At 45.4% G+C, this 16960-nt stretch overlaps 1 protein-coding gene across 2 annotated transcripts in view; it reads right to left on the bottom strand.

The window, feature by feature from the left end:
- Nucleotides 1-16960, bottom strand: part of Micalcl (MICAL C-terminal like) — a 46418-nt gene that overhangs the window by 18233 nt on the left and 11225 nt on the right. For both annotated transcript variants that reach the window (XM_036189272.1, XM_036189282.1), the window contains exons 3-6: nucleotides 16880-16954; nucleotides 12547-12713; nucleotides 10121-11411; nucleotides 1658-1758 (exon numbers count right to left, since the gene is read on the bottom strand). In XM_036189272.1, coding sequence (XP_036045165.1) covers nucleotides 1658-1758; nucleotides 10121-11411; nucleotides 12547-12713; nucleotides 16880-16954 — 1634 coding nt within the window. The remainder of the gene's footprint in view (nucleotides 1-1657; nucleotides 1759-10120; nucleotides 11412-12546; nucleotides 12714-16879; nucleotides 16955-16960) is intronic.

The following is a 16960-nucleotide window of genomic DNA, read 5'->3' as shown; positions in this document are numbered from 1 at the left end:
CGGGCACTCTTACACATGGGCTCTTTACTCTTTGCACAGCAATGGTGATGTTGTAGAGAGTCAAGGAGAGAATCTAAGGGTGGCCAAGAAAAGAGCCAGTGCAGGAGGAGGGAAGTACCAAGGTTCAGCTGCCACAAGTCCCCTGCCTCAGACATCCTGCCTTCAGCTTCCTGTGCAGAGGTTCATCTGAGCAGGTTCTGTTGTGACCCGGTGGGGACATACCTGGATGTAACCAAAGAAACAGAGAACCCAGAGGCCAAACCCCTTCCTTCCCACTAGAAGGCTTCCTGGAGGCATGGGGCCCATAGAAGGAGGTCACATGGGTACGCTTTACCATCTAGCTCTCTGAAGTGATGACTAGCCAATGTGCTAGGCCAGCAAGATGACAAGGAGCTGGTTGTGAGGTTTATCTGGGCTATTATGGTCTTGCTACTTCCACATGCCAGTGCTAACCTATTCTTTCTCCATGAGTGTTAAGAAGATGGAGTCTGGGGTCTATCTCATGAGTAGAGAATTAACTTACGGTCATTTGAGGGGATGAGGGGCAATAAGGGACCTCCAGAAATCAATGTAACATAATTCACACACAATTAGCTTCTGGTGAGGATTGAAGTTAACTTGAGAAGTTCACAATTTAAAAAAGAAAATTTCCTGCCCCACCCCCACTGTGTGGGCACCCCCCTCCACTGTGTATGTGTGCATGTACGCGCCTGTGTGTGTGTTTGAGCACTCACTTGCCCTAGGGAGTTGGAATCCCCCTTTGTGACTTGAACTGAAGCCAAAGCTTCCCTTGCTAGATATGGAAAAGTCGAGTGTGAGTAAATAAATTTGGTTCTCTTCTTCCTTCCACTAGATCTTCTGTGCTGCAAAAATATAAACAGTACCAGAGCAGTACATTGATCCTCTGCCTACCTCAGAGGCATGTGAGGACCAGCCATTCAGTATTCCACCCCCTTGAGTCCTAGAGGACAAGCTTCAGTCCCAAGCTTCAAGAAAACAGCAGTGGGCTTGGGTGGCCAACATTTGTCTCCATGCATGTGATATATAGACACATCTACAGACATGCCACACTGTGGTTTCTCTGCATTGGTATGACGGATCTGGAAAGGGCTCTCTGGACATTAACATCCACTAAGAAAGGGGGTGGTTGCCTTCCCAGTGGCATGCAGATTGTTCCATTGACAGTAAGTACCTGGGTGCATCTGTGTCCCTGCACACCTGCATGCTTCGTTTCATAGCTCTGATTAGAATAAACATAACATTTTCCATGCAATCTGCCTCTAGTGCTTCTTAAATGAAGTTGTGCTTCCCTTGGGGAAATACACATCTGCTTGTTGAAATTTTTCAATGGTTTGCTTATTGGACCAGATATTAAACCCACTTTAAGAACTGCACTCGCCAAATGGTTTCAAGTCAGTATGTCTTCTTTTTTCCTTCCTCCATTTGAGATGCTGAAGTTTTCTTTTTTCTTTCTTTCTTTTTTTCTAAAGAAGACAGATTGGGGTGTTCCAGATAAAAAGAAGGGTGGTTTTCTGTTGCAGTGTGGCCTAACCCTCATGAGCATCCTTGCAGCTGGAGCCCACATTGGTTCTGAAACCTGGATGGGAAATGAGCCCCAGTCAGCCAAGGCATTGTATGCTGTTCCAAGTGATGTTACCTTTGACCTGGAGGAAAGCGGGGAGTCAAAGTCTTCATCTGCAGAAGAGGAGGTGTCCGAAGAGGGCGAAGAGGTGGGCTCTGTCACTGGTGCTCCAAGGCCTGAAACAAGAACCAGAGAACTCACCAAACTGTGGGCTTCTCTTCCTGCTTGGGGCTTCACAGCTGCCTCCCCCCCCACCTTGGCTTCCTCCTGCCTATCCCCCCACTGCACCTGCCAGGAGCTTGGGAAAGCAGTACCTCAGGGCCACTGAAAAGTTGGCCCTCCACGTTAATTACATTTCTGGATCCCTGCCAAGAGCTCTGCCACTCTCTTCTCACATTCAAAACAAAACAAAACAAAACAAAACAAAACAAGGTATTATGCAGAAATCAAGGAAGTCCTTACACACCCTTTACAGGGCAGGATCCTTGCTTATAATGCTTTTAGATCAAAAGTCTATTATGAAAATGCATATCTGAAGTTAGCTGAGTTACCTAAACGCTTGGGTAAGGTTCGTTCTACAGAGTAATTGAATGCAAAAAAAAAAAAAAAAAAAAAAAAAAGTCAGAGCCAGCTCTTAAACAAATCGCCCTTCTGCGGCTCGCAGCATCTGGCACCCATTTTTACTACACGACATCTGCTCAGTGTAAAAGAGCTGGCGTCAGAATGTCTGGTCATAGAAAAAAAAATCCCAAATGTAATCAGAAGCAAAAGGACTCTAAGCCTAAGGATTTTATCACATAGCCTCATGCAACATAAATATTTCATTAATTATGGCTAAACAAATGCCACTTTTATTTTCCCAACTTGCAGATATTATCACATCATGGAAGGGATGATTCAAATGCCAGGAAAAAAGCAGTTTAAGATAGGGATGGCCCAACAAAGCAGGGCCCATGGGGAAGCTAAAGCTGAGGGGCCATGCCAAACTCCAAACATGAACTGGATGGCTGAGGACCGTAATGTGCCCATGTTGACCAAACACCTTTTTGTGATTTGGCTGGGGACCAGGTGTGATGGGGCTCCCAGGTGCTACAGGAGACTTTCATTTTTCCCAGCAAAAACATCTGCCTTTGCATGTCCACCCGATGAAGTCTATGCCAATACCAGGATTAACCCATGCTGGTCACTGCACTGCAGAACCTACTAGAATTTAGTGATGGCAAACGGACTCTACAGTGCAGCTTGTGTCTGCATAGGACGATGGAGTGGGTGGAGAGAAAGGAGGGAAGTAATTCCAAGTCAGCTAACATCCTCTCCAGCCTCCCTATAATTTTCAACTATTCACCCCAGTGGGAGCAGCCAAGTGTTACAAAATAAGGGTAATTTTAACCTCCAGCAACACATTTACATACGCTCTTATTCAGAGCAAAATAACACAAAACATGCATATAACAACTCAGCCTCTCTGGGGAGGGAGTTTGCTGTTTTCCACTTTAATTTGCCAGATGGGAAAGCTCAGGTAAAGATAGAATCAGAGAGTGGATCATCGTAGGAGGAGGCTGTGTTCTCTTTGGGCAGAGACTGCGTCCTGCTTCAGCCACTAAATTACCACTGAGTGTTGAGGATATAAGCCAGAGGGACCGCCTTTATAACCTTGAGCTCTACTGTCCTGGTTCTTATGTGCAGAATCGCTGGGATGAGCAAAGTCCCTGGCAGTATCTGGTATACCGGAAGTAGCTATTGGGAGGTTTAGACTTGTTTTACTCACTACTTTTCTCATTGCTGTGACCAAACATCTAATTTGGAGCAGCTTGAGGGCCGGGGATGCAGCTCGGCTGACACATCACTTGTTTAAGCATGCAGGAGACTCAGGTTAGATTCCCAGCACTGCGCTTGGGAGATGGAGGCAGGAGGACCGGAAGTTCAAGGCCATCTTCGGCTACATAAGGAGTTTGAAGTCAGCCTGAGCTAGAGGATGTAGATGTAACTGTCTTGTTAAATAAGAAACACAGAGCCAATTGCAGAGTTAAAAGCCAAGAGGTCAGAGCAAGAGCTGAGAGCTGAAAACCTTACCCTTCACTGCTGCTCTGTCTTTTTTCTCCGCAAGAGGCCTACTTTCTATGTTTTTCTCTTTTTTATAAACTTTTTGTCCTGTCTTCTCATTGGTTGTAAAACCAACCACATGACGTCGTCACTGCCTGTCTGTACAGACTTCCAGGTCTTCTATGGTTGGTATTGAGATTAAAGGCGCGTGTCGCCATGCTGACTGTATCCTTGAACACACAGAGATCCGCCTAGCTCTGCCTCCCAAGTGCTGGGATTAAAGGCGTGGACCACTACCACCCAGCTTCTGCTATGGCTTGCTCTGACCCCAAGGCAACTTTATTAATATACAAATAAAATCACGTTTTATTAGAAATAAAATATCACCACAAGAGACTGTCTCAAAAAGAAGTGAATTGAGAATTGAGAGAAGGGGGGGTATTTTGGCTCACAATTTGAGGACATAATCCATCATGGAAGGAAGGTATTACCATGGTAGCGGAAGGCTGCTCACTCACCTCTGAGTAGTGGGGAACAGAGGGAGATGAATGCCGCCATGCATTCCTCTTTATCCCCTTTGTAATCAGTCTACTAGTCCAGACCATGACTAGTGCTCTCCACATTCAGGATAGGTCTTCACTCCTGTTACCCCTCTCTAAAAACATCATTGCAGATGACCCAAAGGTGTGTCTCCTGGGTGGTTCCACACCCAGTCAAGTTGACAACGAACATTAACATCACAACTGTCTCCACCATCTTCCTTGTTATCATTGACCCAATTAACAACACTTTTCATGTTGCTAAAACTGCCTAGTTGACCTTTATTTATGGGAGAAGTATAGCTATACATTTTTTCTAATTTCAAGAAGTACCTATTTTTGCAGCATCTCATTTGGAAACAGAGTGAAATGGCTCTTAAGCATATGCACCTCCTTAGGTAAGAAGGGTGATTAGCAGTTTAATGCCACTGAGTCTCTCCACTCACCAAAGGAGCACCAACAATGCCGAAGGGCATTTTCATTTGCAATTTTTAAGAACTTCGCAGCACTGCCTGACTACACTACGTTAAACTGACTGACTTTGGACCTGGCTTTCCACCAGAAAGCAGGAGAATTCGGGACACAGTATATGAAGCAGGTATTAGCCAACAGGCAGTACAGAAAGATATAAAAGACAAGAGCAGAAGCCCATATGGAAAGTCCTACGGCCATAGATGCTTCTGCCCTGAGGCCCTTCGCCGACCACCATGCAGGCAGGAAAAACTCAAACAGGGCAAAATGGGTTCACTGAGTTAAAAGGCAGTTCAGAGTTTGGCTGGGCAGAGGCAGCAGTAATGTATAGGATGGAGGTCTGGAGAGGAGGGAATGCTGGGAAAAAAGAATGTTAGAAACCAGCGTAGAAGTCCATGTGCATCCACTGCTTAACAGGAATCCAAAGATACATAAAAAGAAACTACCTGGTTGGGCATATAACTGTGGAGAAGCTGCAGGCTCAACAGTCTCTACAGTAGTAGTTCTCAACCTTCCTGATTCTGTGACCCTTCAATATAGTTCCTCATGTTGTTGTGACCCCAACCATAAAATTATTTTCATTGCTGTAATTTTGCTACTGTTATTAATTGTAATGTAATATTTTGGGAGCTAAAGGTTTGTCAAAGGGGTTGCAACCCACAGGTTGAGAACCACTGCTCTAAAGCTTTCCTAGGTGGGAGATGCTTTTCTCTAGTCAGAGTAGCACAGACACCTGGGGCATTATTGAGATCATAGGAAACTTTTACTTTATGAACAGGTATAGATTAGTGAAGAATAATGCTTATCATAGACACACCTAACAAGTGTAAAAACAAGCCTTGGAAGGAATAGAGTTAGACTACTACTTATTAAACATTCTTTATTCCCCATTTAACATTAAAAATATAAAATCCAATCACTAAAAACATAAAATCCAATCACTTCTCAACATAATATTCATAAACTCTATCAGTTGGTAAATAATGACTAGGTATACACACACACACACACACACACACACACACACACACTAATTTAATAAGCAAGAGAAAAATCCAATAATAAAAAAAGACCCAGAAATTATAGGTACAGTGAAATTAACAGGGAAGTGTTTAAAATTATCATAAATGTGCTCAAGAAATTAAAAAGTATGTTACCAAAACAACTTTGAGAACTGATAAATTTAGTAAAGTAGTGATATATAAAATTAACATTACTATGGTTAGCTCTTTCCCCTCCTCTTCCTCCTGTTCCCTTCCCTCCCCTCCTCTTCTCTTCCTCCTTATCTCCCTCCCTCCCCCTTCCTTCCTTTTGGCTTGGTGCTGAGATTTAAACCCAGGGAATTCAACATGCTAAGTTTGAGTTCTACGGCAAAGCCATACCCTCAGCTCCAGCCAGCAGCATTTCTATCTACTTACATGCAACTATATAAAATGAAATCACAGAAACCCACCCAAGTGGAGAGTCTAATAAAATGTTGGTCACTATAACTAACAGGTTGAGGTGGGGGCTGGGGAGATGTTGAAAGGATATGAAATTTCAGTTCAATAGGACCAAGATTAAGAGATCTATTCTATAGCATGGTGATGGCTAGTGTTGGAATGTAAAATATCCGCTATAGGCCCCTGTGTTTGAACAGTTGATCCAAAGGTACTTCAGAACCTCTAGGAGGTGGAGCCTCCTTGGATGAAGAACCTCTAGGAGGTGGAGCCTCCTTGGATGAAGAACCTCTAGGAGGTGGAGCCTACTCGGATGAAGAAGGTCAATGGGGGATGGGCTTTGAATGCTACTGTGTACTGTTTCTGGCTCAGTTTCTCTGCTTCTTGACTGTTGATAAGATGAAAACATCAGCCTCTGCCCCCACCACCTGGATAGAAGCTGGTCTGACAACCACATGTTCCCTGCCATGAGAAAGCTCAGTGAGTAAAGCAGATATGAGAACCGGAGTTTGTATCCCCAGAACTCACATAAAGCCAGATGTATACATCTGCAATGCCAGTGCTCCCACTGTGAGATGGGAGGCAGAAACAAGGGAATCCTGGGAGGCTTGAAGGCCAGCTAGTCTGGAGTACACAGATCCTGGGACTGGAGGGATAACTTGGCAGTTAAGAGCACAAGGTGATATTGCAAAGGACTTGGGTTTGATTCCCAGCACCCACATGGCAGCACATAACTGTCTATAACTCCAGTTCCAGAGAATCTGATACCCTCTTTGGGCACTGCATGCTCTTGGTCCACAGACATACATGCAAGCAAAAGACCAACACATATCAAATAAAATTAAAATCTCAAAAAAGTGACCCTGTCTTAAACAAAGTAGATTGTGGGCACTCACAAGCCTGTTTTTACATACATACTTATACATACAGCGCGCGCACACACACACACACACACACACACACACACAGATAAATAAATTCAAAGTGAAGAAATATATGTTCCTATATATATTTCTGTCCTCTTTTAGTAATTGATAAAATAACCAAACCAATGTAAGAGTTCTTACTATGAGCATTATTGAATAACTGAAACACACTTTGCATTATGGACACCTTATTCGACAACAAAATCCCATAGAAGAAAAACAGACCCCCAGCTCCATTGTGTATAAATACTACATTTCCTTTATTTATTCATCTGTTTTCTGTTGAGTTTTGTGTGTGTCTGTATATATATATATATATATATATATATATATACACACACACACACACACATACCCACACCCACATATATGTGTCTGTGTATATATAATATATATTATATATACATTATACACACACACACACACACACACACACATACACACACATTGGTTTGGTTTTGCGACAGGGTCTCAATGTAGCCCAAGTTGGCCTCAACCTTTCAGTTCTCCTGCCCTAGTGCGAAGACTGCAGACATATGTCACCACACCAGGATCTCTCCATCTGCAGATGGGCACTTTAGGCTGACTCTATAACTTGGCTGTTCTGAATAGTATGCAGTGTGCATGGGTGTGCTGATTTTGATTTTTTTTCAGGTATATAAGTATGTGTGGTACACCTGGATGTTATAGCAGCTCCAGTTCCAGTGTTCAAGGGACCTTCGTATCAATTTTTATAGTAGCTGAACTAATTTATATTCCTGAAAATAGCACAGAAGGGTCTCTCATGTTTGTCCCAACTCCATTGTCCTTGGTTAGCATTTGTAGTTTCCTTGGTGACCTTGATGACAATCCTTCTGACTACGGTGAGATGGACTCTCAGGGCACTTTTGATTTGCATTTCCCTGATGGCTAAATACATTGAACATTTTTATGCATTTATTGGACATTTATCCTTCCACTATCCAATTTATTTGCCCATTTATTGGTTAGATTATTTGTTGTTTGAGTGTTTAATTTTTTGTGTTCTTAATGAGTCTGCATATGAATCTCTAATCAGATGAGTGGTTGGCAGAGATTTTCTCCAGCTCTTTAGAATGCCTTTTTACTCTGTTAATCACGCTTTTGCTATGCAGAAGCTTTCTAATCAGATGGATAAATTCATATTTATGCAAATGTATTAAGTTTCCAGCTTTTTTTTCTGTTATCTTTTTTACATCAAGTCTTACTATGTAGCCCAGGCTGGCCTCAAACTCAGACTCTTTTTGCTTTAGACTTATGAGTATTGGGATTACAGGCATGCACTACCACACCCAGTTAGCTATATGCTTTTTAGTTTTAAAGCAGATAAATGTACTATCTATTAAACATCTACTTCATGGGTCAGGAGAGACAGCCCAGGTAGGAACATTTGTTGCTCTTGCAGAGGATCCAGGTTTGACTCCAAGCACCCCCACACAACAGCTCACAACCATCTGTAATTCCAGTACCAGGAGACCAAATACTGTCTTCTGGACTCCACTGGTATGAGGGCATGCACATGGTATACAGATCTACATATAGGCAAAACATGCATATACATACAAAGTGAATAATTCTAAAAAATTAAATATATATATATATATATATATATAATAAATGAAATTTCATGGTGTGTGATTTTAAAAGAATCCTTATATCTCAACTTACCTATGCTTATTACAAACTTGGATGCTAAGAAATTCTCTTGTTTATCTATAACAGATATTTGATTAGGGTACAAAGAAGATAAACAATTAATTTCTTGAAAACTGATTTCCCTTAAAAGTTAAAAAAAATTAAAAGGTGAAAATGTAAAGAAAAACAGAATTTTTGAAAACTGGAAGTATTAGGGTCACTATTTGTTTAATGAGGTCAAACGAACATTCAGCAACAAAAGAAATCCTCGTCTGGGGAGACAGCTCAGTGGATAAGAACGCTGCTTGCTGTGCAGATGTGAGGACCTGAGTTCAAATTCTCATGTAAAAAGCCGCGTGCGGCTGCACCCACTCCTACAATCCTGGCATTGGGGAATGGACAGGAGGATCATGGGGGCTGTCATTCTACCAGCAAAATTGCAGGCTTGTGGAAGACACTGTCTTAAAGGAATAATAAGTCAGGGAGTAATCGACCAGGACACTCTTCTAGCCTGGAGTGCACACACATGCATGTACATATCCACACATTTGCACACATACCACACACTCACATACCAACATTAAAAAAAAAAAAAAAAAAGACATCAGGTATTGTTTAAATCATCCTTAAAGAAATACACTAAATGTTTGGCAAGGTGCAGAAACAATAACATGTTCTGCTTTTTCCTATGTATTTCCGTACTGTTTGATTACTCTGACTCTTTGGTATATTAATTAAATAATGAACAACAACCAGATTTAAATATAAAAAGTCTCTATTTTCATTGGTAATCAAACATACAGAAAAGTGGTTAGTAATTCAAGGGAAACAAAAAGGTACATGTGCAAAAATGTCCAACCAGACCATCCATAAATTATAAATACATTCACCTACAAGTATGAGTTTGTATATAAATATATTACATATATACTTATAAGTTAAACAATCAAATAATAGTTCATTAAATGACAATATTGCCACAAGATAGAACATTCTTTTAAATCACATTTATATAGATTCTGTGGTTATTTGTATAATACCTAGAATATAAAGTTGATTTTTAAAAATACGCAATTGTGTGTAAAAAATGTTCACATAGTCACAGAGAAAAGGATCGTTATTAGTTAATTTAACTTTTAATAACATAATTTCAAGGTTTTTTAAAAAATTTCTCTTACAAAATTTTCAAGTTTCCTTAATTTTTTTTTCCAATTACATTCATTTCTTTGTGTATTGAGAGAGGGAGAGAGGTGCCCATGTGCAGGCCACAAGACAACTTGGGAGAGTCGCTCCTCTCTTTCCACCATGTGGGGCCTGGGGATGGAACTCAGGTCATCAGGCCTGGCAAAAAGAGCCTTTAAGACCAGCTGAGGTAAATCAAAGTGCCCAGTGCCTGTTTGTGAGTGCAGGGATGCTGCTAACTGCCGAGCACGAACTCTAGACTAGACTGCTAAGAAAGCCACTTACGTGTATCTTTCCCTGTAGAAGAAGGATGTACCACCTGCACCCGGGAGGTGCTGCCAAAAGGCTGGACCGGCTTCTCCAAGGATGGGACTCTGTTCCTGGGTGGCCCCTTCTCCTTGGGGCTATTAAAGAAGTCCCCAATGTCCTTTCTCTGTTTGCATTCCTGGAGAAAACTCTCAAAGGATTTATCTTTGAGGCCAAGGGAAGTGACACACAAGGCTCTTTTCTTTGGAACTTGAGTGGCATCCTGTAAACTCACTTTTTCCAGGAGGGTAGGGACGTCTTCAATCTTGCTGCGGGGTGGTGGGGATGAGGCTGCAGAGAACATCTTGGATGGACGACTGGGCAGACTCCGGGTGCGGAGGATAGGGTCAGGAAGGCTATGGTCTGAGGCCTGGGCAGCCTTAGATGTTGGAGAAGCCAGAGAGAAGAAGGCTGAAGCCTTCTTGGCCATGTGTCTCCCTGGAGACTGCTGGTCCCCATCTTTATTGGAACTGGGTTTCCGCAAACTAAAGGAGCGTGTGAAGGCATGTGGCTGGCCCTGAGGCGACGCTTTTGAGTCCGGTTTAGGGCAGGTCTTCTTTCCACCTTCAGAATGGGGGAGCAGAGACTTTAGGATGGTCTTTGCTATGAACCTTAGGGGAGACTTGGGTGGAGGCACGTCTCGTTCCCGGGGCGCCTTGACAGTTGGGGGACGCATCTCTTCTGGGGCGCCTGTCTGGGATAGCAGTTTCTCTTTCACTGCCTGAGTCGGGGTAGAAGATTTCAGGATCCGGCCTTTGCCATTCTCGGCTCTTTCCTGGGAGAGTTGCTCCCCAGCCTTGAGCTCAGGGGTAGAATCATTCCAGTCTAGCAACATGGTTTTCTGCTCCTGTGTGAGGACTAATTTCTTCAAACCCAACTTCCTTTCTTCAGACAGCTCCGGGCCACCTGTCTGTTCCCTCCTGGGTCTCTCCCTCACTTCTCTTGGGTTCCCTGCAGCCCCTAGAACTAGGTTTTGATGGGACAAAAGCTGGTCCTCCCTTGCAATGGGGTGGGAATCTTTGTACATGCTTTTGGTGCTCCCAAGAGGAGCCGGTGCTTCCCTGTAGTCCTCTGAAGCCATCTCCGCAGGGCTGCTGAGGTCTTCTCCACTGGGGCTCCCCAAGCCTCTGCTCTCCAGCCTGGGGCCATGAGGCAGATAGAGAGGCATTTTCTTCAGGATCCCTTGATCCCTGGCACGTCTCAGGTAGAGTGGAGTGGAGCTAAAATCACCTCTGGAGACTGGCAGGGAGTGGAGGCTGCAAGCTGGCACCTACAGGGAATGGGCAGAAATACCAGTTATTAAAGCCCAGTGTTTATTTCTATGGGGAAGGTGAGTGTCCATGCACACATCACTTTCTCCCTTTCTCCTGCTCTTAGATACTCAAAGTCAGGGGAGGTTTCAGAAAGCTCCTTCTTTGTTCCAAGCGGCCATTAGGAATTTGCTGGCATCTACCTATAGTCCCCAAGTATACTCTAATCAAAGACCATTAAAGGCTCTAGAATAAGTGGAGAAAAAGCCAGATGGGAAAGCCTAGGCATGGCTGCTGCTTTTGACAAGCTCCTGAGCAGTAAACATAGGTAAGAAAGATGGGATGGGTTCCTCATGATTTGTTTAAATACTGCCTTTACTAAAGGGGACCTTCTTCCCATAGGTATACTTTGCTGACATCCAAGAAGTCAGTTTCTCCAACCATGATTCATGCGCTGTCTAGGTAAGGAGTTACAGTTATTCTTCTTAGCTGCAGTATTGGTAGTGAAGCCTTTGGGACTTCTGAGAACCTTTCTAAATGTCACACTTCACACCATTGTAGAATCAATGTTTCAAGCACATGGGAACTTGGAAGAACATGAGTGGACTCTACAGAGAGTGGCTATGTCCTGCCAAGACTCCTGGTGCCTGAGGGGCAGGCCACAGGTCAGAGGGCTTCAAAAGAGTACACACTTCTTTCTTTCTTGAAGACTTCACAGAGTCTAGCACAGTCCTAACAGGTTACAGAGACGGCAGGATGCACACGGAAAGAAAGAATCCAGCCATCCTTTGCTGTGGTGATGCTTTCTATTCTAGACAGATATTGCTCTCAAGGTCCTTGGATGCTACTGAGACCACCCTTATTTCTGGGCCTATCACCCTTTGGCTGTGTGAACTTCCTCAGGGGCATATCCACTATACCCATCTCCTACACAATGCTGAAGGCATGAGAGTGGCCCAGGACGGGCAAAATGAGTTTTTATGAAAGACACATGTAAAGAGTATCCAGAGGCCCACAGCAGAGCCTGTTTCTGCCCTTGCTTTGCACAGGAAAGGGACCTGTGAACACTTAGAATTTGGAGTTAAGTATGGCGGTAGTGAGGAGCGTGAATGTTGGCATTCCCATCACTTGTGCAGAGCCCTTGAGAGCACTTACCCGAGGAGAGGAGGCATTCTCTGAAGTGTGCCCAGGTTCACTGGCTGAGGAAAAGGAAGCTGGCAGAGAAGATGAAGAAGATAACAATGGAGGAGGAGGAGGAGGAGGAGGAGGAGGAGGCAGCTCCTTTGGAGGCGACAGTGCTCTTCTGTTCATGGGTGTTGAATCTATGAAGGAAACAACACACTCCATAGTTGCCTTGTTTTTAGCACAAAGAGAGAAGACCATGGGTGGATCTTCAGTTTTAGGAAGGAAGATGCTGGGGATGGACTCAGAGGTAGGGCCCTAGTGCCCACAGCTTGGGACTTGGCAGCAGGGTTTTGGAGGAGAAATCATGTGAGTCAGAGTTTCCGACTTCCATAAGACTGCTCCTGGGAGATGTGAGCCCAACCCACAGTGTTTTTCGGAGCCGGACATTTACTGCTAACGTTTCCCTGAAGTCATAGTGGTCAGGATTGCACTAAATCTCTCTGTCAATAAACCATCTGAGGTTTCTTTCCACAAGATGTCAGACCATTAGTTGTGGGCACAGACAGGATAGATGCTTGGTCCTAATGAAACGGGCTCTCCCTCTCCTGTGTGTGCCGCAGAGGGCCTCGCAGACAAGGTGGTTAGCTTGAGATCTTATGGGACCCCAAGGGAGGGAGGTTACACCTTATATCAATGGTTCGAATCACACGGAATTAATGGGTCCTTGCCAAACTTCTGTGGCTCAGGGAACAGACAGGAAGCAGTGCATCTGTTCAGAGATGCATGAGAAAGGAGTGAGGCTGGCCTCTGGGGAGAAGCCCAGTTCTGAACTGTGGGCTGCTGAAATCATCTGGTCCCGCAAGAGCAGCATTCTAGCAGTGCAGCCTGGGAAGTCATTGAGACCCATGTTTGCTGACACTTCCTGTCCCTTGTCACTTCTTCCCTTCCAACTTGGTAACCTTCAGTCTGCAATGTCAAGTATTTATCTCCAGACAGGAACATTTCAGATAACTTGTACTCAGGTAAATTCAGAAAAACAGCACACAGTCTTTCATGAGCATGCTCTGTGCTTTATCCCCAGGCTACCACAAACCACTGCGGCCCACAACAGTCTTCCCTAGGCACATCCTGGGACTGTGTATCTCACTACCTGGTTCTCTCATCCAGTACCTCAACTCCCTGCCTCCTGTAGCTCAGGTGGGCCATTCGGATTTCCCTTTGGTGTGTCCAATCTACAGGTTCTACACATCTACATTTCTTAGTTCAACCCAATTCTCAGGCCTCAGTTCCCCCCAAAGCTCTAGGTGATAGGCCCCTGCTCAGGTACTCAAATTATGCTTTTGTCACCCTGAGCAAATTCAAGGAACTTAATGACACAGAGTCAGGGATTTCTGGGGACACAAGTCTGGAAGAAAAGCCATGCCTAAGTTCCCTCTACTCAAGAAGAGTTCCACGCATCTTTCAGGGGCCACTGGTGGACTTTTAGTGTGCTTTTTGCTCTCCTGACACAAAGGCAAACATGTTAGGTAGTACAGGACACGCCAAGCAGAGGCTCTGAAAAGATGGCTCTGTGCACATGTGGTCCATGAGCTTCTACAGGGTACCCCACCCTTGCCTCATGTTTCTGAGGGAAAAGGTAACTGCAGGAACACAGCTGCTGTGAAGGTGGGCAAGGAGGAGATCCTGGAAGAAAGGCTATCAGCTGCCAGGAGCTGAACAGAGGAGCGCTGGCCTCCATCCCATCACCCGCACCCCATCTCAGCCCACAACATGATGGTTCGAGCCTAAAAAGGCAAAACTTATGAGTCAGTTGCTGTATTGCTTCCTGCCCCCAGTTGCTAAATTCCTGCCACATTCCTTCTCCCCCTCTTCTTCACCCCCTCACTCTCTTCTCCCTGCTACCCTCTGAATCAGGCTCCTGAAGTAGCCTCAAAAGTCCCCTCAGCTCCACAGACGGTCCCTTTGTTCCTTTGAGCAGTCACAGGGGACCTTGCGACATGGGACCAGAGATACCTTGTGATACAAGCTAGACAGAAAAGTCTTGGGATCTACAAAGTTGTGACCTAGAGGTTGTCTCCTTCTTCTTCCTCTGATCCCAGACCCCACCCTTGAGGTGGAGTCTCTGGCCACAAGGTCCTTATGTATTATCTTAAAGACAGAACTTACGGAGGGCTTGAGAAATGGAGACATGGAGGCCCAGTCTCTCCCTTGTCCTTGGGCCAGGCCTGACTCCAGTTGGGGAAAGAAAGGCCAGCCAGGGGTTGAGAGATGGGAAATCTCTCCTGTGAGACGAGTAACGTCTTCTAGCTCTTTCGAAAGATGATAAACTGGGGACCTTAGGACATTTACAACTGTTCACATTTACCACTGACGTGAGCACGTTGCTTACCTCCAGTGTCCTCATCCACAAAGTACACACTACCGTGCGGACAAATGCTAGCTTAGTACACATCCCACTCACTTCCCTCCTCTTGCACACAAACCATCAGCAAGGTAACCAAGGAAACCATCTTTTTCAGAGGGAATGGGACACCCAGACCAGCCAGAGTTTCTCTAACTCTTGGCCTAGGAATTCATTCTTTGTCTACTTAGATCCTCCTCTCCAGTGCTGGCCCAGGCACTCTTGGATGGCCCAGCCAGGCTAACTTTGTCCTCTGTAGGGGACAGGATCTGAGTGCAGCTGGCTCTTGGGTCCTTTTGTATCAAAGGGGTTGATAAGCAGAACTAGGCCAGGATTACAGCCTCTGTGCCCACTGGCACAATCCCTTGTGCTTTGCTGGCAGTGGTGGCCTTTCCCCAATGGCAGAGGTCATACTAAGCATGCTCAGCTTGGAAAGGATGCCAGTGTTCTATCTCCTATTGACTGACAAACCTTCTTTGGGGGCATAGGGGTTCTTGATTTTGGGGATTGTCATGAGGATTGGGATTCCTGGTGCCTCTGCTTCCTAGAATTTGGAGGCTATGAAGGACTCAGTCTTCTCCAAGTCTTGGAGTGCCCTCTAGGGGCAGAAGCTTGCAAGTCTGAACCCATATGCTGTTTCATTGTGCCTAATCCAACCAACTTTCCAGCTCCCTTCCTCCCTTCCTCCCTCTCTCCTACTCATAAACAAGAACTCCTTTGGACCGGACATTGCTAGGCCATAGAAACAACAGGCTCAAGCCCTGTCCGCACCAAGTGTCACTGTGTACTTAAGACCCATATCCTAGATTCATTAATGACGAACACTGAAGTCTCCCGGCCGGTCCCCAAACCCCAACTCTGAGTAGCAGAGTTCTGCCTTGTTTTCTAGAATCCCTGGCCCTGCGGTTTGCCAGTCTTCTATCTCACCCCATACTGGAGCTTGCTGAGGACACACTGAGCTCTCTGACAGTGGTGATACTTAGAAATGTTGGGATTGCCTCAACACCCAGGAGGACCGGCCTGAGAGCCGCATCCTAGTGCTTCTGAACCTCTAGGCACAGGGTGAGAAGACTTCTCTGTGCTCTCACATTCGACACCTAGGGGAGCTCAGATGGGTCAGCTGTCATTTTAGCTTATCCCCAGGTATGCAGATCTGGTCTAGCTCCAAAGGTGGGCCTAGGGAGACACAATGAGAGGCCATGAGTCTGGGGGTTGGTGGGCATGACTCACTGGCCGGGAATCAGGCTGACTCAGAAGGAGGAAGAGTTAGGGCTTCTGCCCAAGGCCTCCTTGGGGTCAGCTTTGGGCAGAGTGAGGCTGGGAGGGAAAGGAGGCAGGAGGGGGTGATGGGCTCACAGCAAGATGGAGGCCCAGCTTCTCACTCAAGGGTTCTGGGAGGAATTCTGTTGCTGTGTGACTGTGTGTGCATGGTCACTATACCTCTTGTGGGGGCCCTGGAACTCACCCAGGGGCCAAGACCTGCTCAGAAGAAACACACTCTGTGTGTGTGTGTGTGTGTGTGTGTGTGTGTGTGTGTGTGTGTGTGTTTGTGAGTGTTTACAATCATGTTCTAGTGCAAGCTGCTACCTTCATGCCTTGGCCACAATGACATGGAGCCAAAAGGGGACCTAGTCCAGTTCCTGGGACAGTACCAAGCGCCTGGCTCTCAGTCTCTCCTCCTCTTCCTCATTTCAAACTGGAGCTCATGACTGAGAGGGCTCTGTTCTGGTGAAAGTATAGAACCTTAAGGCACTCAATTTCAGAGTGGAGAGAGAGGCCCGGGGAGGTCCCAGACCCCTTGGCAAATGCTCCTCGTTAGCAGTGGAAATTGAGTTAAGCTAATGGTTTTTCTTGCCCTCATATCCCAGGCTATGCCAGAGAAGATACCATGTAAGGAATGAGAGCAGCACCTCCCCATCCCTGGACCCCCCCTTCCCCTCACCGCCCCCCTTCATGACTCACTGGACGGGAATTTTCTTCTCCAGTTCTGGTATTTGCTTGGAGCTGGAGACTGGAGGCTGTGGGTCCTTTGTAGAGCTGTGG

Source organism: Onychomys torridus, chromosome 1 (genome assembly GCF_903995425.1).
Source record: "Onychomys torridus chromosome 1, mOncTor1.1, whole genome shotgun sequence".
NCBI classification, from domain to species: Eukaryota; Metazoa; Chordata; class Mammalia; order Rodentia; family Cricetidae; genus Onychomys; species Onychomys torridus.
Note: the sequence above shows the minus strand (reverse complement) of the source record. Positions and strands in the feature narration are given on the sequence as shown.